The following is a 23,029-nucleotide window of genomic DNA, read 5'->3' on the forward strand; positions in this document are numbered from 1 at the left end:
AACTCATGCATACAATGCTCAATCTCCATTGTTCTACCCTTTTCCCAAATATACAAGTTACACAATCACTTCATAATGTCGAACCCAACTCCCATCTTTCACCAAAAGACCCCAAGAACACTTTGCACATAAAACTCTTTTTCTTTGAAATCTATAAAGGATTTTCTTAACTTCTAAACAAATCTTAGCTCTAAACAACTTTGCTAGCCCCTTTTTTTTTATTCTTTTCTTCTTTCTTTTTCTCTTTTTTTTTCTATTTTTTTTATTTTGTTTTTGTTTGGGGGCTAAGACTTTTCACAAATCGAGCTAGAAGTTTCTCTACTTATCCCATAAAGACTAGTCAATTAAACACAAGAGTTCACTCTTTTCCTTCAACTTTCTCATACTCCCAAATCGAACTTCACAACACTCACCCCCATCCTATGGCTAGACAATAATGTGCCTAATCTAGCAAGAATGAAGATCAAGCATTGTCGTTCCCGATACTCTCAACATTATGTGCATGTAAGACTTTCCGAAAAAGGCCTCACTCATCAATCAATGAAGGCTTAAACAGAGGAAGGGATTTTGGGGAGAGGTCTACCACTAGAGGTTGTCAAAAAGATTGGCATAAAGGATGTGACAACTCAAGTGTATATATCCATGATTCAGTACACAAGAGACCATGAGCAAGATGCATTAAGTTCGTTCAGTTTAAATAAGGTTGTAGTTAGCTTTAAAGACTGAGTTTCAGCAATCAACAAGTTTCATGAAGAGTTTCCAAGGCTCAAAGCATACAAGTCCTTTTGAGAGGTGCATAAGCTACTCAGGTGCAAAGTAGTGTTCTTTACAAGGCATTTAAAATCATTGCTCCCAATGCAAGTGAATGCAACCTATATGCTCTAGACTCTCCTAGAAATGCAAATGATGCAAACTAAATGATTTTTTTTATATGCAAATAGATATGCAATGCATGACTCAATGAAACAACATCAAAGCAAACATGATCAAATACTTGGTACCTCCCCCAAACTTAAATGACACAGTCTCTGTGTTGTCAAGGAGAGGGAGATACCCAAAAAGAGAAACCTAATATGCAAAAACGAAATGGTATATACAGGGGAAAGTAGAGAAATACCTTCAAGGATAGTAAGTGGGGGCAGATGCCCCAGCATCATCGTCGTCCGGTGGAAACGTGGCGTAGTAACCCCCATGTCCTGAGCTGTAGTCTCCATACCATTGTTGGCTCTGAACTTCTTCAATCTCAGCTTCACTTTCTGAAGAGGCTAGGGATGGAGACTTGTTTCCAGAGGCGGAAGGCTGAGTGGGTGGGTTCCTCCGTTGTCGCTGGAGCTGTCTATCAGTGAGTGGGAAACCAAGATCAGTGGGGTGAGGTGGGGGCTGGGGGACTGATGTGTTCACGAAGGCGAAGTCCGCTGAGCTACATCCAGCTATTCCTCCTCTGGTCAAGACATCGGCTACTTTCTTCATGAACTTGGCTGAAGTCTTTGCTTGCTTCTTCACCGTCTTGCTCAGCGCCTTGCACTTGTCCTTCAGCTTTTCGATCGTTCTGTCTTGTGCCTTGTTCCATCGCTGAAGTCGGCTAATGTGGTCATGAGCATCACGAAGCGCACCAGGGGGAAGGACTCCATCATGCGGCTTGAAGTAGTAGCGTGGAGGTCCATAGATGGGTACAGATTCTTCCCTAGGAGGTTCTGTGAAGTCGTGTCTCGTCGGAACACTCATTTTCCTTGGTGCAGCAATGGGACCGAGAGACCCGTGTTCTCCAAGAAAGTCTTCTTGGGATAAGTTGAAGCTGATAGCTCCAGGTCTCTCTAAGCTCGTCAGCCTCTGGTTTGGAAGAGCCACTTCGACCGGCTTGCCCTACAAGTAGTAGTGGTAGACGTAGTCTTTCCCATACATCCCACTGAAATAGGTGGCAATCCTCAAGTAAGTGCCATCGATGAACTTAGGCCCTGATGCGTCCTTTCCCAAAGGAACATTCAGAAATTGGAGCAGTGGCGTGATCATCCCGCCTATCCCAACCTTTGGTTGCGAATCAGTTGTGTACCATGCCCAGTCTCTGTAGTGCTCGAGACGATTCACGAAGAAACTGACCATCCCGAAGGAAGCATAGATGTCGTTGCTTGGAAGGGGCAACGTTCCAGGTGGGGCATAGGGGCGGATAGTCGGGCAGAAAGGCGCATGTCTTCCTCGGTGACACTACCAGCTTGCTTCCGTGGGTAGAATGCATGGACGAGAATCCTATGGAGGTAGCGTACAGACGGGTGCCGTATATGTGAGTTCTTGTCAGCCCCGGTAGAGTGTTTGTTTCCAGTGATTAGCTTCCAAAGCTGAGCGGGGAGGTTTTCACACTTGGGAATGGAGTAGTCTGCCAAGTCTTGGAAACCCATGACTCTCCCAATGTCTTTGAAGTTCATGTTGTACTATCTCCCATTGACCCTGAACTTTATTTTGCCCCATCCCTGCCTCACGTGCGGATCGTCATGGTAAGTGACCTCAAGGGAAGACAAGAAATGACAGGAGACATCCCGATAGGTGGGGTAGGCCATGGTGAGGAGTTTGGGCATCTTCAGGTGCCCCAGCATTGCCTCAATATCAGAATAGAGACCCACCTCTTTCAGCAAATCAAGGTCAGCGAATCTGGTCGGAGTCCAAGTTACCCCATTCAACAAATGGTGATATAACTCTTCCTCAGATGGAGTTTTCGCCCTGTCTATATCCTCAACAACATCTTTCCCTTTGGACATCTTGGCCCTCTTTGTAGGAGCCTGCTCATCTGCATTTTCATCGCCACTCTCTTCATCTGTGGCAACTGCTATACTCTTCCCTGCCCTCTTCTCTTGCTCCTTTGCCTTCTTTGCAGCCACGGTTTTCTGTCGAGAAGTCTTTTGTGTCCCAGAACCAGCTCGTTCTGAGGCTAAAGCCTTTCCTCCAACGAAGACTCTTGACTTTCAGGTTCCTGCCTCTCAGCATCCAACTTTCCGTTTGTTTTCTTTACCATTGTACCTGGACCGGCTCGGGAGCGACCTGGAGTGGTCGCTCTGATGGGTCGCTCCGTGTCGCAGTAAACGCGAGCGACCTCACGAGTCGCTCTGATCACGTCGCTCCCAGCGACAGAAAACGCGAGCGACCTCACGTGGTCGCTGCGGGACGTCGCTCCCAGAGCGACTCTCGAGCTCCGGACACCGAATGTGCGAGCGACTTAGCCGAGTCGCTCTGATCACGTCGCTCCCAGCGACAGAAACACGAGCGACCTCACGTGGTCGCTGCGGGACGTCGCTCCCAGAGCGACTCTCGAGCTCCGGACACCGAATGTGCGAGCGACTTAGCCGAGTCGCTCTGATCACGTCGCTCCCATCTGGAGCGACCTCGTGGCGTCGCTGCGGAACCTCACTCCCACGCTCGAGTCCTTGCCTTGACCGGATCGATGAACCACCTGAACAATACTTCAACACTTTCCCTTTTTTTTTTTTTTTTATGAAATATGAAGAAAATGAAAATACCAATGCAATATGTACAAGGATACGCATGGGACTTCCTCCCAAGTGAGCTTGTTTTAAGTCTCTAGCTTGACTTTGCCTCCTTTTGGACTAGGCTGGGGTAGGATCAGACAGTGGAGTTGAAACTCCATCTTCCTCAGGTGCATCAGCCATGTAGAGCTTAACCCTTTGCCCATTGACTGTGAAGTCTCTTCCATCAGTACTCCACAAAACTATTGCTCCATATGGCTTAACCTCTTTGACCTTGAAAGGGCCGGACCACCTTGACTTAAGCTTTCCTGGAAACAACTTCAGTCTTGAGTTGTGGAGAAGAACTTGATCTCCTTCTTTAAACTCTCTCTTTAGGATATTCTTGTCATGGAAAGATTTAGTCTTCTCCTTGTAGATCCTTGAGTTTTCGAAGGCATCCATTCTTATCTCATCAAGCTCATGTAGCTGAAAAAGCCTTTTCTCCTTGGCACTCTTGATGTCAAAGTTCAGCAACTTTACTGCCCAAAGCGCCTTGTACTCAAGCTCCACTGGTAGATGGCAAGCTTTCCCGTACAATAGGTTGAAAGGTGTGGTCCCCAGAGGTGTCTTGTAAGCTGTCCTGTAAGCCCAAAGCGCATCATCAAGCTTAACTGACCAATCCTTCCTTGTAATCCCCACAATCTTCTCCAGAATGGACTTGATCTCTCTGTTAGAAATTTCAACTTGACCGCTTGTTTGAGGATGGTAAGGAGTTGCAACCTTGTGCTTAACACCGTTCTTCCTGAGAAGTCCCTCAAGCAGTTTGTTGATGAAATGAGACCCTCCATCACTGATTACAACTCTTGGAACTCCGAACCTTGGAAAGATGGTGCTCTTGAACATCTTGATTACCACTCTTGCATCATTGGTGGGACTTGCAATAGCTTCCACCCATTTTGAGACATAATCAACAGCTACCAGGATGTACTTGTTGCCATGTGATGATGGAAATGGCCCCATGAAGTCAATACCCCACACATCAAACACTTCAACTTCAAGGATTGGATTCTGAGGCATCTCATTCCTCTTGGTGATGTTTCCCCTCCTTTGGCATGAATCACACCTTGAAACAAAGTCTTGTGTGTCCTTGAACATGTGTGGCCACCAGAATCCAGCTTGTAACACCTTAGCAACAGTCTTGAAGGTGGCAAAGTGGCCTCCATAAGATGATCCATGACACTGTGTAAGGATCCCATCAATCTCCTCATTAGCAACCACTCTCCTATAAAGTTGATCTTTGCAGAGAATGTAGAGGTAGGGCTCATCCCAGTAGTATCTCTTCACATCCTTGTAGAACTTCTTCTTGGCATAACCCACAAGATTCAAAGGCTCTTTTCCTGTGGCTAGGTAATTCACCAAATCAGCATACCAAGGTTCTTTCTCTTCTGTTGCCTTGACTTCTTCAAGCTTCCTTCCAGTCTCACAAACTGCTATCACTGCTCCAATAGCCATGATCTGTTCCTCAGGGAGTCCTTCGTCAATGGGAATGCCACACTCCACTCTCAGCCTGGACAAGTGATCAGCTACACCATTCTCAACTCCTGGCTTGTCCTTGATCTCTAAATCAAACTCTTGCAGCAAAAGAATCCATCTCAAGAGCCTGGGCTTTGCATCCTTCTTCGCCAAAAGGTGTCTCAACGCAGCATGATCTGTGTAGACAATGACTTTAGATCCCACCAAGTAGCTTCTGAACTTCTCAAAGGCAAAGACAATGGCTAGCATCTCCTTCTCTGTTGTGGCATATCTCATCTGAGCATCATTCAGGGTTTGGCTCGCGTAGTAGATCACATGGGTCTTGCCATCTTTCTTCTGCCCCAAAACAGCTCCCACAGCATAATCACTAGCATCACACATGATCTCAAAGGGGAGATCCCAATTAGGTGGCTGGACAATTGGAGCACTGATGAGTTCACCTTTCAGCTTCTTGAAGGCTTCTAGACACTCCACATCAAAGCTGAAGGTGGCTTCTTTGCACAGCAGCCTGGTCAATGGTCTAGTGATCATGGAGAAGTCCTTTATGAATCTCCTGTAAAACCCAGCATGACCAAGAAAACTTCGGATGTCTTTCACTGTCTTTGGTGGGGGCAAACCAACCATAACATCGATTTTGGCCTTATCCACCTCAATCCCCTTCTCTGAAATCTTGTGCCCCAGCACAATCCCTTCTTTGACCATGAAGTGACACTTCTCCCAGTTCAGCACAAGGTTGGTGTCTTCACATCTCTGTAGGACCCTGCATAAATTTGACAAACAAGCAGAAAACGAAGATCCATAGACAGAGAAATCATCCATGAACACCTCCACAACATCCTCAATCAGATCAGAAAAGATCGACATCATGCACCTTTGAAAGGTGGCTGGAGCATTACATAGACCAAATGGCATTCTTCGATATGCGAAGGTACCATAAGGACATGTGAATGTTGTTTTCTCCTGATCATTGGGATGTATGGGGATCTGGAAGAATCCTGAATATCCATCAAGAAAACAATAGAATGGATGATTTGCAAGTCTCTCAAGCATCTGATCAATAAATGGAAGTGGAAAATGATCTTTTCTAGATGCAGAGTTCAGTTTGCGATAATCAATACACATCCTATGCCCAGTGACTGTTCTTGTTGGTATCAATTCATCCTTGTCATTTTTAATCACAGTTATACCACCCTTTTTTGGCACAACATGCACAGGAGATACCCATTTAGAATCTGAGATAGGGTAGATAACACCAGCATCTAAGAGTTTAAGAATCTCTTTCTTTACAACATCCTTCAGGTTAGGATTTAACCTTCTTTGATGCTCGATAGAAGTCATTGATTCATCCTCAAGATGTATCCTATGCATACACAAAGAGGGTGATATTCCCTTGATGTCATCAAGTGAGTAACCTATTGCTTTTCTAAATCTTTTAAGTGTTTTCAAAAGTTCAGATAGCTCAGTTTCAGTAAGTTCACTACTCACAATGACTGGATAAGTTCCATTAGGACCAAGAAATGCATACCTTACACCATTGGGGAGAGGTTTAAGCTCCACCTTAGGCGCCTTAAGTTCGCTCCAGTCGTTTTGCTGGGTGTCCCCTTGTTGAATGACCGAGGCTTCCTGATGGACAATTTGAGGCAGCTCCTCATACTGATCCTTACTACCAAATCCTCTGTGTGAATCCAACATCATCCCATAGGCAGCACTCTCCAGGTTCTGAATCACTTCAGCTGGCCTCTCTATCGTCAAAGCATGCTGTAGAGGGTCTTCTATTGACAATTCTTCAAGGAGCTCATCAGCAAGGGCATCCATCTCTTCAATGTAGAAAACTTGCCCTTGAACTGTTGGTTTCTTCATTACCTCCTTGATGTCAAAGTGAAGAACATGCCCTTTACCCAAGTGGAGATCAATCTTGCCCTCTTTCACATTAACAATTGCTCCTGCTGTAGCTAAGAAAGGCCTTCCAAGGATTAAAGGATCTGCAGCTTCCTCACCCATCTCAAGCACCACAAAGTCTGTAGGGATCTCATATTTTCCAACCATAACGGGGAGGTCCTCCAAGATACCCACCGGGTACTTCACTGAACGATCAGCCAATACCAGAGACAGTCTACACTTCTTGTACTGAGTGAAACCAAGCTTCTTAGCAACAGATAAAGGCATCAAGCTGACACTAGCTCCCAAATCGCAGAGACATCTATCAAATACCATAGGTCCAAGAGCACAAGGCAATGTGAAGCATCCTGGATCTTCTAGCTTCTTTGGAACAACAAGCCTTTGGATGATGGCACTGCACTCATGAGTGAGAATCACCATGCCCTCCATCTCCTTCTTCTTTGCAGCTACAACATCTTTCAGGAACTTACTATATTGAGGAATTAGCATGAAAGCATCAATGATGGGCATTGTGACTTGAACTTCACTCATTTGCTTCTCAAATAGAGCTTTGTACTTCTCTAGCAGCTGCCTCTTGAATCTACCAGGGAATGGTAGTTTGGGTTCATAAGGAGGAGGAACAAAAGAATTTTCACTTGCTGGAGCAACAACTTCACCATCTTTCACTGTTTTCTTCTCTTCCCCAACCTTTCCTTTACCTTTCGCTTCCACAATCTTCTCCAAGATTTCATCATTGATTTTCTCATCAACAATCACCACTTCATCATCTATGTTGATGGCAACCCCCTCACCTTGTTTCTCAGCATCCTTGGTGAGAGCTTTCTGAGGTAACTCCTTACCACTCCTGAGGGTGATAGCTTTCATGGTCTCCTTGGGGTTTTGCTCAGATTTTCCAGGTAAAGAACCTTGTTGGCGATTTTGTTGAGTGTTCATGGCAGCAAACTGGTTCTCCAAGGTTCTGAACTTGTTGTTGAGCTCATTGTAGCTTCCATCAATCTTTGCGTGAAGGTTTTTCAACTCATAGCCAACATGCTTCTCACTTCTTGTCTGAGACTCCAAGATTTGTTTTAGTAGGGCATCAGTGCTGCTGACTGGAGGAGTAGAGGTAGAAGTAGTAGGTTGTTGTTGGGCAGGTTGTTGTCCTTTGTTGTTGAAACCGGGAGGAGGGTTTTGTTGAGGCTGATAGCTGCCTTGCTGGTTGTTCCGAGGCTGATAACCACTCTGTTGGTTGTTGGGGTAAGATCTCTGTTGGTAGTTGTTGTACTGAAAGTTTGGCTCTTTCTTGTACCAGCTACCATTGTTGTTGATGAAACATAGCTCTTCTTGCCCTTCCAAACCATCAACTTCCTGGACAACAGGTGTGGCTTCTTTGTTTGGGTTACCAACAAAGTGCAGCTGCTCTTGGGTGGCCTTATCAGCAATGAGAATGTCAATCTTATCCTGGAGAGCCTTTAACTCCCTCCTCGTCTGCTTGTCATCTGTTCGACTGCCTCTGTCGTGGTCTCCACTGTAGACAGCATCACTCTTTACCATATTGTCAACCAGCTCTTCTGCATCTTCCTCAGTTCTCCCCAAGAAGAACCCATTGCTAGCTGTATCCAGTCTGGCCCTGTACTTAGGAAGAGCACCACGGTAGAATGTGCTCAGCAAGCTCTCCTTAGAGAAGCCATGGTGTGGGCATTGAGCTTGGTAGCCCTTGAATCTCTCTCAGGCTTCACTGAAGCCTTCCAAGCCTTTCTGTTGAAAACTGGAGATCTCATTTCTCAGCTTAGCAGTTCTTGAAGTAGAGAAGAACTTCTCCAAGAAAGCTTTCTTGCAGTCATCCCAAGTGGTGATTGAGTCACTTGGCAGAGACTTCTCCCACTGTCGTGCCTTATCCCCCAGAGAGAAAGGGAATAACTTCAGCTTTAAGGCATCCTCAGACACACCATTGGTTTTTGACAACCCACAGTAGCTGTCGAACCTGTCCAAGTGATCAAATGGGTCCTCTAGAGCCAAGCCATGATACTTGTTGTTCTCGATCACGTTGAGGAGTCCTGATTTGATCTCAAAGTTGTTGGCTGCTACAGCTGGTGCTCGGATTCCCAATCTATGACCATGAATGTTGGGACGGTCATAAGTGCCAATGGGTCGAGCTGCTCGCTGTTGGTTTTGAGGAACATTGTTGGCATCATTTTGATGTATGTCTCCCATATCAGTATCCAATCTATGCAAGTGAGACTGTTGCTCTTCTTCTCTTCTCTTTCTAGCACACTCTCTCTCTAAAGCTTTGATGTCTGCGGCTCTTGGAACTAGGTTTGATGGACCCCTGCTCCTCAAGTTCATACACCTGTAAATTAAAGGGAGGTGAAGAAGGAGAATCAGTAACTAAAGAAAATTAAAATGACTTAGTCTCAAGCAAATGACTAAATCTCAATGTTCAAATCTACTTAGAATTTGGCAACGGCGCCAATTTGATATTAGGAGTTTTCAAGGCTCCTAAGACAAATGTTGTAGTATAAATGATTGTCGAACCAATTCCAAGGGATTTCAAGCACTGAGAATGCAAGTACTTACCTAATCTAAGTGCAACCGATGATTTTAAAGGTTTTCTAAACTAATGATTATTACTAATGCAGTTTCAGAATAATAAAAACGGTAAATGAGTTGACTTTCTTAACTAAGGAAATGAGAACTCATGGGCATAGGAATTAGACCTTGGGTGATCAAGTTTCGAACTAAGGATGGCAAACGAACAATTAAGCTATCAACCTTAAGCTTAGACACGATTCTAAACAAACTCTATGTCTAGATGAATGTTCATTTACTAACACATTTCAAACAACAAATGTCTTCGGTTGAATAATATGTGGAAGCAATCATTACTAACAGGTCTAAGGCTATCTTAGCATTTCTAACAACAAATGTCTTTGGCAAAATATGCTAAAAGCTTAGAAGAGTTGTTTCAGGCATTTCATCGAACACCTTTTGGGTGGGAAATGCCTAAAGATCAACTTTTGAGAAGCTAACTCAGAAGATGCATTATGATTACTCTACTAGCAAGGTTTTGGAATGATCTACTCTAAAACTTCCTACCTCTAACCTAATCACCCTTAATCTTCCTAACCCATGAATTCAAATGGTGATTACTCACTACTCTTCATGATTCCTCTTAAACCCATTTTGGATTTCAGATTAATCATACAGAGGGATACAACGACGAATTGGAAACACATAATTGCAATAACTAGATGAACAAAGATGATTCAAGAGATGAACTTTCCAAAGGTTTTTTCTTAGAACAAAAGATAATCTGTCTGGTGGCTGCCAAGAGTACTTAAAACATAGGTTTTCAGAAATAAAAATGTGCATAATAAAATGACCAAAAGGCCCTTGAGTAGAAATGAATTCGAGTAATCAGACGTCGCGCAGCGACCTCCAGTAGTCGCTCCGAGAGGTCACTCCAGGCTTCGGGAGCGACCTAGGGGTCGCTGCGAGACGTCGCTCTGGGTCGCTGGAGACGCGAGCGACCTCGCTGCGTCGCTCCGGTCAAGTCGCTCTGAAAGGGTGTCACATCGACTTCACGGTGTCGCTCCGGTGAGGTCGCTCCCATGCACTGCTCGTCCAATGATCACCTTTTTCACCTTAACTCCAAATGCACCCAAATGTCTCCAAGAACTCCATGTGGTACTCCAATACCTGATAAGGACTCATGTATGCAAAATGCAACCTAAACATGGCTAAATCCTAGTCTATTTGATCAAAATGCACATGGGTGAATGGATAAGACAATGAAAATATGCAAGATATCATTGGGTATCTCAAATATGTTTTCAGTATTATAGATGTTTTTCAAATTTTGGGTTTGGTTTTACGGTTATAGTTTTGGGTTTGGGTAAAATTTCAAATTTTTAAAAATATATTTTTGGTATTTGAATAAAATTTTGGGTATTTTTCAGTTTCTTGGATCAGCTTTCGGGTAAAATTTTGAATTTTTAGGTATTTATTTTTTTGGGGTTTCAGGTTTTTTTTCATGTTTCAGGTATTTTTAGGTTTTTAGATATTTTGAATCTTTTCGGGTCCTATATACCTGAACCGATCTGGATCCATACGTTTAGATCATGTCCAATAATATTTTTATATTAAGTTTTTAACGTTGTTACATAACCGTGGTCGATGAAATATTGTTAGAGAAAAGGTATCATAAGGAATAATATTTTGGGATTTATTATAAATATTAAAAATATTGTATAGTTAGAATCATTAATGGTAGAATAATAAATAGTTATACATGGGTTCAACATTCTTCTTATATTAGATTTTTAGAATGATTTTATTTTAATTGTATAGATTTAATTTTTATTATCTTAATATTTAGCCGAAGTCTTAATTTGGTATACATATTAGTCAAATAATTTATTTTTATGGGAAGCGACTAATTCAATTAAAATAAAATTTTAAGTATTTTTTGTGAATATAATATAATTATTTAAAAGTAGTAAGGTTACATTTTCTAAAAGAATAAAATGTTATAAGTATTATCATTAATTACACTATTTGATTAAAAGTAAAAAAATGTGATATATGTTTATTGTTAGAATATTTTGTTAGGCTATCCAATATTTGAAGATGTAGCTTAAATCCTCCGATTTTTATTCTAGACCACTTGGATCCTTTAAACTGGAAATAATATTTAAATGGTTAGTCATTATTGATAAATGTGTGAATTATAGTAATATATTTGTATAATTATGATTATCGACTCCTTTTCTATTTAGACTAATGAATCTGGAACTGTGCTTGCCACCATGATCATGATCAGTGATTCTTTTATAAACTCCTTGACCTCTAAAACTTCCCTCATATTCACAGTTTTGTAACATATATACAGCAAATATGTTTGCATATTATTATTTCCTTTTCCCCATGACAATCATAATTCTCCTTCCCATGATCGTGTACAAAAAGGAGTCAATACCCAAACTCTTAACCAATCCCCAAGACCTTTAACACATGATGGTGTGAAGAATTGGTATAAACTATGGTTTATACAGATATTTAAAACCATGATCGAATACAAAAATGAGTCAATATCCAAGACCTTAACCAATCCCCAAGACCGTAACGTACGTAGATATTTTAAAAGTTATAGGATATTATTTGATTTTCTTAATAGAGGTTAATTATACTTTTTGGTTGGATATATATTATAGATTTTATTAAAATGTTAGAAGATTTTATTTGGTTGCTTAATAAGGGTTAGTTATATTTGGTTTTATATTATAGGTTGGACTAAAAAATGAAATGGTGCAATAACATTTTATAGGTAGATTTTTTAGAACTCTTTCCCTTTTAACAGTATAGAAATAGAGTTTTGAAAATTTCGAAATTGACTTTCTTTTTGGAGATTCTCTAAGCTAACGAAAAAGTGAAACAAAAATTAGTGTCTCATGCTCTCTGCAAGCTTTTCTCCGATTCTTCTGGCTGTTCTCAGATATTCTTAGGCCTTGCTCGTCAAGCCGACTTTTTTTTCCTTCTCCAAATCAAACCGTGAAAAACAAACATTTTCAAGACTGGAAAATCGTTTGGGAAAATGCTTTCAAGATTTCCAAAACAAATTAAAAGAAAACTAAAACGCGTTTTCTTCTTCTTCTTACAGCAAGTTAAAACGTGTTTACAAAAACGTTGCAAGAGATTTTTGCTATTATGGTGACATTTGTTACTTATAGATTGTAAAATAATTAAAATCTGAAGTATAATGTAATTATGTAAAACTAGTGAGTTGTCACATATCTTCCTCAGAGCCGGTCCTAACAATTATTGTCTGGAAGCAGATCTAAAATTGTGGCCTATTTATATTCACCTTTATAAGAAGAAGAAAAAAATTAAAACAATGTCAAAAGTGTTCGTCGAACTTCCCACCTCCTCTGCATTAAAACTCAGCATTATCACTTGAGCTATTGAATAATTTTTGAATTTATGTGACCGGTATTGTTAATATTCAGTGGCGGCCGGAAGCACTTGCTTCTCTTGCTTCCGTCCAAGGCCGCCTCTGATCGTTATTAAAATTATTTGAATTCATTTTAACAAAAAGTGCAACATACTGGTTAAGTACCCAATGTACTATTAGAGAGAGAAAGTAGATCTAAGATTGGGTCTGGCGAGCGGCCGGCGCGTGAGCGTGCGTGCCGTCGCCGGAGCCCCTCGAGCTACTGTAAAAGATGTTGGTCCTTCGCTTCTCTTTTATCTCCTCTGACTTCCGCCTTGCTTGAGCTCTGGTTCAGGTCCTATCCGTGGCAGATCTGCTTATGGAGTAAAGGCGCGGTCGTGTGGAGGTTTGGCGCGGTGAAGCTAGTCATCTTGCCAGTTGATGTTTCGTTTCCGGGAGGTGGAGGCTCCTACAGTTCCGTCGCCGCCGGTCCTTGTCTCCGGGAGGTGGAGGCTTCTTCAGCTCCGCCGTCGTCGGTTTTATCTCTGGGGGGTGAAGGTTCTCTCAGTTTTGCGTCGCCGGCTTTAGGTGTTTCAGTTCGTTGGATCGGTTTTGGATCCCGCTTGTGGCTCGTATGTGGTTCTCGGTTCGTGGTTCCAAGTGGTTCACGGCTTTGTTCAGTCGGATGAGATCTCGATTGGATCGACGAAGCTCTCCAAAGTGAAGACAAAGCGTTGAAGAGAAGAGTTGGTTTCGATGCAGGCTCTCCGGTATTCTGAGCTCGAGGTTTATGGTGGTGTAGCTCCGGTGACGTCTCGAGGCGGTGACGGTCAAGTTGAGGCGGAAGAGATGTGTGTCGTCCTGACGGTGTTGATCTTTACACTTGTCCGGCCTCCTTGACGCGTGGGCCTACCGAAGTCGTCCAGTTTCCTTTGTTTTGGGACGCATGCCCATTTAACTTATCTTATTTGGTTTTAGGTTTCCTGATGTTTGTTTTGTTGGGCTTCGGCCTTGTAGTTGGGTTTGCTCCCGTTTTATTAATATTAAAAACTTGGCGGAAAAAAAAACAAAAAAAAGTGCAACATACTGGTTACGAGATGAGTCTCTTGAGGTGTGTGTTTTACGACGTTCCTGATTTTAACAAAGGTGCATTGTACTAAAAAATTAAGCATTTATGGTCTTCAAATGACAATAAGACACCATATATATTCAACATAAATTTATAAAAACCTTTCACACCATCTATAAGCCTTTTAAATGGAAAAATCCAATACTTCATTAATGGAAAACCAATGGACTTATGGCCTATGCAGCTGCATGAAAGACGCAAATCTGGTAAATAGAGTCAGATTTTAATTGTTGACAAAACGAGAGTCAGATTTTAATTAAATTAATCAAGTTGTCAGTAAATACTTATACACAGTTCTTTTTTGTCATATTTTATCATGATTAGTTTTATTAAATTTATTCTTGTTAGCAGGTTAAAAAGTTTAGAAAATGGGCTGTAAGACATATATATATATATATATACTTATTAATTCTAAACGTAGCATAAAATCCTCGATTTTTGCTATTAAGGTTATGTTCATTAGCAAACTTAAGAATTAAGATCTCAAAATAGTGTCAAACTAGTGAGTTGTCACAACATATCTTCTGTAATAAATTGTTTTTTATATGATGAATCAATTATAAGAAAAAATTATCATTGGCATAAACCACATATATATCATTGTGGATGTTTGCCAACTGCCACGATATTTTAGGTAAGGTTGTGTAAGAGTGTATCAATACCCAAAGGCTAAACTTGCATTAATCGTGTTTGCCATGATCAAATATCATTGTATTAACAGTTTTAAGAAGTAAGTTGCAGTTTTATTTTCGTTTTATATACTAAAACATAAAATAAGAAAAAAACCACCAGGTCCACCACCATTTCTAAGCAATGTAAATCTCAAAATAGAAATTCTTGGGTTCACCCCTAGGGTGAACCTCTAGATTCACCAACCAATAGTGTTTGAGTATTTGATATTTGATATCTTTTAAAAAGGAAATAAAATTAAATATCTAAATTAGATTATATTTATAAAATAAAATAATAAAAATACATAAAAATAGTTACAAAAAATAAATAAATTAATATTGTTAAGTCTCTAGCAAAATACTAAACCCTATACCCTATATACTAAACCCTAAACCCTAAACGCTAAACCTTAAACTTTGGATAAACTCTAAACCGTTGGAAAATCTTAAACCCTAAATCATACATTAAAAACTAAATTTTAATAACACTAAACCCTAAATCCTAATCACTAAACCCTAAACCCTTGGGTAAACTTTGAACCCTTGGATAAATCATAAACTCTAGGGCTTAATTTTAAATATTTTTGATTTAGAGTTTATGATTTATCCAAGGGTTCAGGGTTTATCCAAGAGTTTAGGGTTTATTGTTATTAAGATTTAGTTTTTAATGTATGATTTAGGGTTTAAAATTTTCCAATCGTTTACGGTTTATCCAAGATTTAAGGTTTCAAATTTAGGGTTTGGAGTTTAGGATTTAGGGTATAGAATTTATTATTTTGCTAACGGTTTAACAATATTTATTTATTTATTTTTTGTAACTATTTTTATGTATTTTTATTGTTTTATTTTAAAAATATAATCTTATTTGGAAATTCAATTTTGTTTCCTTTTTTAAAAGATATCAAATATCAAATACTCAAACACTATTGGTTGGTGAATCTAGAAGTTCACCCTAGGGGTGAACCCAAGAATTTCTCATCTCAAAAATGTTTCAAAAACCGATGTTTAATTTTCTTTTAAATATTTCTTCCTTTTTGAGATAAATATATGAGCTGATTCATTTCCAGTTTTCTGACTCCAAATAAAATTTGAAGTCAAAGTTACATACACAATCACGCACAATTTTCAAACTTAGTAGTGCTAATAAATGTAACTGGCATGGGATGCAATAACTAGAAGCAGTTGTTTTTTTTTCTATTAGAAAATAAACCTAACAACTTTTTTGTTGAAGTTTGATGCATAATGCACAGTTCATTGTTTTTGGGGTCATTTTACGAGCTGTGACAGCCAAACTAGTCTGGGGAATAATTTTATCAATATAGTTAAATTACAAATCACAATTAATGTACAAGATGAAAATAACTATATGAATAAAATGAGCCCACCATTTAAAAACATATTTAAACTAAAACAACTATGAGAAACCTTTCTCTATATAAACTTAGCCTTCATCCATAGTTCTTTCACAAAAATAAGAGATAGTAGTTATAAAAGATAAACAAAAGAAACTTCTTGTTGCCAAAGTAGCCGGTAAACACTATCTATGGTTCGACCAGGTCTTGACCAGCCGAATCAGGCACATCCTCAGGGTTACGGAAACAACAAGGCAGATGTTCAGCCAAACATACCAACGGGTATACCGGTCAATAACCAAACACAAAACCTTTGGAGTTCTGATCTATTCGATTGCATGAACGACACATCGAAAACGGTTAGTTAACTTTACAAAACAAAATCGCAACATAATAACGGAATATTTTACATAAAAAACATTATATACGATTTATTTGTTGTTGTTGTGGTGCGTTGGATCAGCTGTGATAACATGTATAGTTCCGTGCGTCACGTTTGGACAGATCGCTGAAATTGTTGACGAAGGCGCGACAAGTAAGTTATTGGTTCATACATACATGCACAAAAATGTTTAATATTTTCATAGAACCTCATTTGTGTATCATACAGCTTGTGCGATTGGTGGGTTGTTGTATGGAGCGATATTTATAACTGCGTTCCCTTACAAATACTCATCCCTGTTCCGGGCCAAGATAAGAAACAAATACGGGTTACCGGAGGCTCCAGCTCCAGATTGGCTTACTCACTTATTCTGTGAGCATTGTGCTCTTTGTCAAGAGTATCGTGAGCTCAAACACCGTGGTTTTGACCCCAAAATTGGTAAATTTTCATTATTATGAATCGATGTTCAAGAAAGCGCTAGCTGCTAAGCGGACCCATAAATTATTATTTAGGCGGTTTAGGAGTTTATAAGTTAAACAATATAATATATATATATATGTTTTATATTAAAGATCTCTATAATATTATTTGATAAATCAGTTTTCTACGTGTGAGCTCACATTAATTTTTAGAATGGTTAATTATTGTATATCTTTAATGAACTAAAAACAGAATTAATGTCATTATTAAAATTTTATTTTCTTTTTTGATAATTTTAATATTTTAGCTTCTTTTTGTTTATATTAGTGTCCAAATTACATATATAAAAGACAATAGTTATACATTTTAAAAACGTGGTCATTATATATATATATATATAAGATTCGTATGAAAAGATTCGTAAGAAAAATGTAAAGTTCATAAAAAATAAGATTCGTATGAAAAAATTCCTTGTACAACATAATATCAAACAATATAATAGATATTTTGAGATAATTTTCTTTTCATATTGGTTTTCAAATAACATATTATAAAAAGGAAATACTTATAAAAATTAAAATGTGGTCATGTGATTATAAATTGAATTCATTAGAAAAGGAAAATTTCATAAAAATAACATTCATGTTAAAAATATATGTATAATTTATTTTTTATACATAATCTCAAAGACCCAAACAACATAATAGATATTCTTATTTTGAGATATTTTTCTCAATTAAATTTTATTTTTATTTTTTGTCTTTAAATTGGTTTCAAATAATATATATATAAATGAAATGTCTTAAGATATAAAATCTGGATGATATATATATATTTCCAAAAAAGGAAAATTTTAAAAAACAAAAACATGGTATTTGAGAAAATGAATAATTTCTCTTTAAAACATAATCTCAAAAAACATAATATATATTAAAAAGTACTAAAACATATTAATATTAATCTTTCTATATCTTGATTTAAACCAACATTAAAATAAGCAATTCCAAAAGAAATTAGTCTTAGTATATTAATTAGCAACACTAATATTAGTGTATCTAGATTTGAACCAAAACAATTAGGTATAATTCCTACAATCTAATATACACATAATAAAATAACCAAACCAATTAAATCATGCATAATTTTATCAAAATATATTTGAAATATAAGATAGTAAAAAAAAAACTAAAAGCAACTAGCAAATTAATCAAAAGTAAATGCAATACAACATATTCTGAAACTGAACTGACTAAATATTCTACACAAAATCATATGTAACTAAAAAATAAAAAAATATTTATTTAAATAATATTTGTACAGATTAATTATAAAAGAATTTAAATATAATTAAGATATTGATTAGTTACTATAGTTTATTTATTTCATAAATATTTATATTCGTGCATGAGCACGGGACATCACCTAATCATTATTTATTGATTATAAAATTTATATTACTTTATTTTCATAAGAATTTATATTATAATTTATGAATAATAATTATACATTATTCATTATTATAATGTTATAATTGTCTATGCGGTTTAAAAAGTAATCGGCATAATTTTATAAAATCTAGCGGCACGTATAAGCGTTGTCTAGGCCGTTTTTTAGAACACTGCTACAAATACATCCACTCGTTAATAAATCGTTTTTTACTTTTTCTTTTTTCCTATGTTTTTGATTAGCATATGAAACTTTGATTTGCTTTCTTTCGTTATTATTCCTTTTTGTGGTGATAAATCGTATTTTTATAACCAATGGTGGTCTAAATATTACTACTATTAATTGGTGCAATAGGGTGGGCTATGAATGTGCAAGCACATCAGCAAGAGATGATGGCTCCTCCAATAGGTCAACGAATGATGGGTTGACTTAAAAAGAATGTTTGTTCTATTTTTTTTTTATCACAACATGATTTAAAGAATGTTTTTTAATTCGTCTTTTTGCTACTCTTTTTTATATTTGATGGCCGAAGTTAAGTGTAAGGCAGCGATGCCAGGTTCGTACCCCCTCGTAGGAGCCCATGAACAAACATGAGTGTTGCAAAACAAGTTCAAGATAACATTTTCGATTCCATTTCCAGAAAATAATCAAGTGAAAAAATTGATTCAATACAAACTTCTGAGTTAATTTTGATGATTTTATAAATATTTCGGATATATGGGATAAGGCCCAATTATTGACAGACCCATCATATATGAGAAAAGCCCAAATATAATTTACGGCTATGAGAATGGAGTAGTAGTCGACTTGAGTGAACACAACCCTTGTCACATCCGAAAATCGCTGCCGCCTACCTCGTTGGATTGTGAGCTCGCTTCTCCACTCTCCAGCCACTCATACGATACGCTGGAACCATGTTCACGTCTCTCTCAGCTCCTTCCTCGCTTCCTTCTTCATTGGCTTTCTCTTTAGTCTCCGTTAAATCTCATCCGGCCGCCGGACATATTGTTCCCCGTCGTGATCTCGTCTCTCTGCGCATCAGAGCTAGCAAGAATGGTTCTTCGGATTACTGCTTTCACGAAAAGCTCAAATCTTTTGCCAAATCGGCGATTCTGATCGGAGCTGCTGTTTCCATGACCGGAAAGCTCTCAACTTTACCGGCGAAAGCAGGGTCTCCGGTCACGACCACCGTGGAAGTGAAAGAAGAGAAAAATTCGTCTGAGATCGAACCCACTTCGCCATTAACCGAGCTTCTAGAATCCACTCCAGAGGCGGTCAAAACGCTGAGATCACTGCTTCAGCAGAAGCTAGAGAACGGAGAAGACGAAGAAGCTCTCAAGCTCTTAGAGAAGCTCGTAACCGCACAGCCAGAGGAAACAGAGTGGAAGTTTTTAATGGCGAGGCTATTGGGTGAAATGGGTCGTACCGAAAACGCACGCCAAGTGTTCGAGGAAATTCTCCAACGAAACCCACTCTCGTTCGAGGCCTTGTTCGAGAACGCGTTGCTCATGGACAGGTCCGGGGAAGGAGACGCGGTGCTGCAGAGGCTGGAAGACGCGTTGGCTGTAGCTGAAGCTGAGAATATGGTGAAGGAGATTAGAGACGTGAGGCTGATCATTGCGCAGATATAGTTCTTGCAGAAGAATGTGGATGAAGCGTTGAAGAGCTACGAGCAGCTGACGAGAGAGGATCCTAAGGATTTCAGACCGTATTTCTGTCGAGGTATGATTTATAGTTTGCTTGACAAGAATGCTGAAGCCAAAGAGCAGTTTGCGAAGTATAGAGAGCTTTCGCCAAAGAAGTTTGAAGTTGAAGGGTATTTGAGGACGCCATTGTCTAAGATGAAGCTCTTTGGTAGTGGTGAAGATAATTGAGTTTGAGTTAGTAACTTAGTATAGTTCTCATATCTGAAGAATAAGACCATCCACAACGGTGGTCCATAATGAATCCTTAGCATCAATTCTTAAGATTAATGAAATATAATAATAATATTTTGGCTTACCTATTGACGGATCAATCCTTCAAGAAGGATTGGAAGGACTGATCCTTGATACACGTGTCCCCTTACTCTGCTCTTTTTCTCTCCTCCCTAGCTCTCTCTCAATCTCTCCTCGCTCGGGTCATCATCTCCCATGACGGAAACAAGGGTCGAAATCTCAGATCATGTGGGTGGTGAAGTCTCTCTGACGGACTCGGAGGTTTGTTCATCTGATCTGTGCTATTTTCTTCTGTTGCCACTGTGTTCCATCGTGGTCGATTAGCTTCTACCCTCAGCTGATTCTGAATTTCCGCAGGAAAAGGTAACCCCAATCTCATCCTTTTACCTCTCCTGATTTGTTCGTTTTGAAATTGGGTTCTCTTTGACCGATAGTGTGGTTGGGTTGAACTTCGACTTCGTGCTGTTGAATTTGACGAAGCACTCGTCGTATATGATCTACAACGTCTGCCTCTACTTCAGCCCCATCATTCAAAAACAGTACTTTGATACTTATGGCGATCAAGAGGTGGTATCCTTTTCTTCCATAAAGTTTCTTCCTTTGAGAATTTTCATTACACTGCTACATGATATATTCTTAAAAGAATCATTTTGTTACGTTTTGGTACCATTTCTTCAAGAAAGTTTGTTTCTTTAGAGTCATTATGTTAATAATTTTCTCTAAATGTGCAGATGATACCTGTGGCTGCTAATGATGTTGCCTTCTCAATCCATGCTGTTGTACTCACAGCTCTTACACTCTTCCAGATCTTTATCTATGAAGTTAGTTTGCTTCTCTTTTTTTTTTTTTGGAATGTCTGCTTTGTTTCTCTGTCTCTGATGGTTTGTTTATATGTGACTTAACAATGCTCTCAGCGTGGACCTCAGAAAGTATCCAGATTTGCTACAGGTCTTGTGGTTCTTGTCTGGGGGTTTGCAGCTATCTGTTTCTTCATTGCTTTACCTTCACACTCTTGGCTCTGGCTCATTACCATCTTCAAGTTTGCTCTCTTTTCCCCTCCCTGCCTTTTACCCATCTCTCTTTTAATGCTAATCTGACTCTTTCTGTATGGTTTATTGTTGTTTTATAGCTCGATTCAGGTTTCCATGACATGCGTCAAGTACATTCCACAGGTTAGAAACAACCCCTGAACCTCAGATTAATGAATCCTTTAGCATTAATCCTTATGCTTGTCTACACAATAACTCACCAGAGCCACCTATGTCCTCTACCTCTCATGGTGCAACCTATCATTTGGAACTACGATCATTCTCTTCGATTCTACCCAACTCCTCATACAGTATACTCTTAAGTCCTCTTCTCAATTATAGTTTCTGTTTCGCCTAGTTTGGAAGAGCGAACCAAAGGATTGTTGTTGTTTTGAAACAGATAGTATTTGCTCACTGTTTTGATTTCTAAGAACTCTTAAAAAGGGAACACCATTGACCACACACAAAATAGTGTGGAATTCTTAACTATTCAAAAAAAAAAAAAATACTATAATAATCTTAAGGACTCCAAGAGCAAGTCCACCATTGCGGATACTATAAGACACGGAAGACTAGATTGTTTTCCTGAGAGGATTACGTTGGAGTTACTTATAAAGCAAAATGATTTTTTTTTTCTTTTTATGTTTGAGTTAAAACTTATGAATTTATGATTTTTTTTTTGTTTAATCCTATGATTATTTATTTGGCATCATAATAACGCAGTGGAAAAAGAGACTTATTTGATAACAAGAGACTAATGTTGACTGTTGAGTGTAGCAATATATTACTCAAGCTCGTACAAACGTTTACATGAATCATCAGTCCAAAAGACTGCCATGTTTCCAAAAGAACAGAAAAAGAAAACAGGAGCAAATCTGCACAGTCCAAAGACCATTTCATGTCTTGTGCTAAAAGCTCGGTCACAAGAAAAAAGAACATTTGCCAGTAAGCTCGTTATAAAAGTGAAACCAGAAGCTGTGAAGACTACTAATGACTCAGGCTTTTAATGATGTAACGTTTGCCATCATTTATCACGACTCAAGTTCAGAAAGACTATACAACACTAAGTAAGAACTTTCATATTTCATAATATCACAATACACCCATTTCTAGGATTAGTTTTTTGGCGGAGACAGTGGAGTATGAGAACATAGCAGACTAACACAAAGCTAGTGTATTCATTCCTAAATACCTCAACTAAAAGCTACTCCAGCATGTCATGAGTGAATTATATGAGAGACATTCACAGCAATCACTACAGTTTCTTTCGTTACAGAAAAATACAAACGGTTACTAACCACTTAGTTGTTCTTAACAGACAAAACAAGTATGGAGGAACCTTAACTAATCCATAAAGCAACAAATCATTATCGGGAAAATCACGTTTTAAACCCTGAGAGTGTCACATTCACGCACTTTAAACACTGAACGTTTTTGACTAGCACTTTAAACCTTGAAAGTAACATTTTTATCATAACAAACCTCCAATGAGGTTTACTTGTTTACCAAGTCAACGAGGTGACCTGTACTGTTCATTTTACGATGACGTGTCAGTTTCTTTCTTTAAAAAAAAAATACATAGAATATTCGAAAAAATTCGAAAAAATCGATTTTTTTGAAAAATTCAAAAAATATAAAAATAACATTTCAAAATTAAAAATAAAATAAAATATTTAAAAAACTTAATCCAATTATAAACCAATAAATATATATAATATAATAACTTGAATGGTGATACTAGATTCTTTTTTTGGTTTTTGATTTTTTTTAAAATTTTTTAATTTATTAATACTTAACTTATTAAATTTTTGTGAAACTAGAAAATATCTCATAGACCACTTAAAATGTTTTTGTACTTAACTAAAATACCGT

General features: G+C 38.5%; 2 protein-coding genes, 1 non-coding gene and 1 pseudogene across 3 annotated transcripts; all 4 read left to right on the plus strand.

The window, feature by feature from the left end:
* The first annotated feature begins 8,547 nt into the window (after positions 1–8,547).
* Positions 8,548–8,654, plus strand: LOC125588242. The gene has a single exon (XR_007324630.1). It is a non-coding gene; the product is annotated as a small nucleolar RNA R71 (small nucleolar RNA).
* A 7,481-nt stretch (positions 8,655–16,135) lies between these two features.
* LOC111211488 (protein PLANT CADMIUM RESISTANCE 4-like) lies at positions 16,136–18,620 on the plus strand. The gene is made up of 4 exons (XM_048757531.1): positions 16,136–16,226; positions 16,408–16,479; positions 16,555–16,764; positions 18,547–18,620. The coding sequence occupies exons 1-4, from the start codon at positions 16,136–16,138 to the stop codon at positions 18,618–18,620; spliced, it is 447 nt and encodes a 148-aa protein (XP_048613488.1).
* On the plus strand, positions 18,205–21,582 carry LOC111211486 (annotated as a pseudogene).
* On the plus strand, positions 20,383–21,582 carry LOC111211487 (cystinosin homolog; the record flags this gene model as incomplete). Its single annotated transcript, XM_022712591.2, has 6 exons — positions 20,383–20,492; positions 20,564–20,696; positions 20,861–20,950; positions 21,044–21,168; positions 21,259–21,301; positions 21,382–21,582. Coding segments are annotated over 6 exons (600 nt in total), but the record flags the coding sequence as incomplete, so codon positions are not given.
* Positions 21,583–23,029: the final 1,447 nt, after the last annotated feature.

This window comes from Brassica napus, chromosome C5, assembly GCF_020379485.1.
Source record: "Brassica napus cultivar Da-Ae chromosome C5, Da-Ae, whole genome shotgun sequence".
Taxonomy (NCBI): domain Eukaryota; kingdom Viridiplantae; phylum Streptophyta; class Magnoliopsida; order Brassicales; family Brassicaceae; genus Brassica; species Brassica napus.

What these genes read in the sequence shown, in the direction of transcription:
- LOC111211488 (XM_048757531.1), top strand. Translation starts at nt 16,136, where the DNA reads ATGGTTCGACCAGGTCTTGACCAGCCGAATCAGGCACATCCTCAGGGT. An exon ending in TGTTGACGAAGGCGCGACAA is followed by an intron (nt 16,480 to 16,554) that starts GTAAGTTATTGG and finishes TGTATCATACAG; the next exon opens with CTTGTGCGATTGGTGGGTTG. An exon ending in TGGTTTTGACCCCAAAATTG is followed by an intron (nt 16,765 to 18,546) that starts GTAAATTTTCAT and finishes TTGGTGCAATAG; the next exon opens with GGTGGGCTATGAATGTGCAA.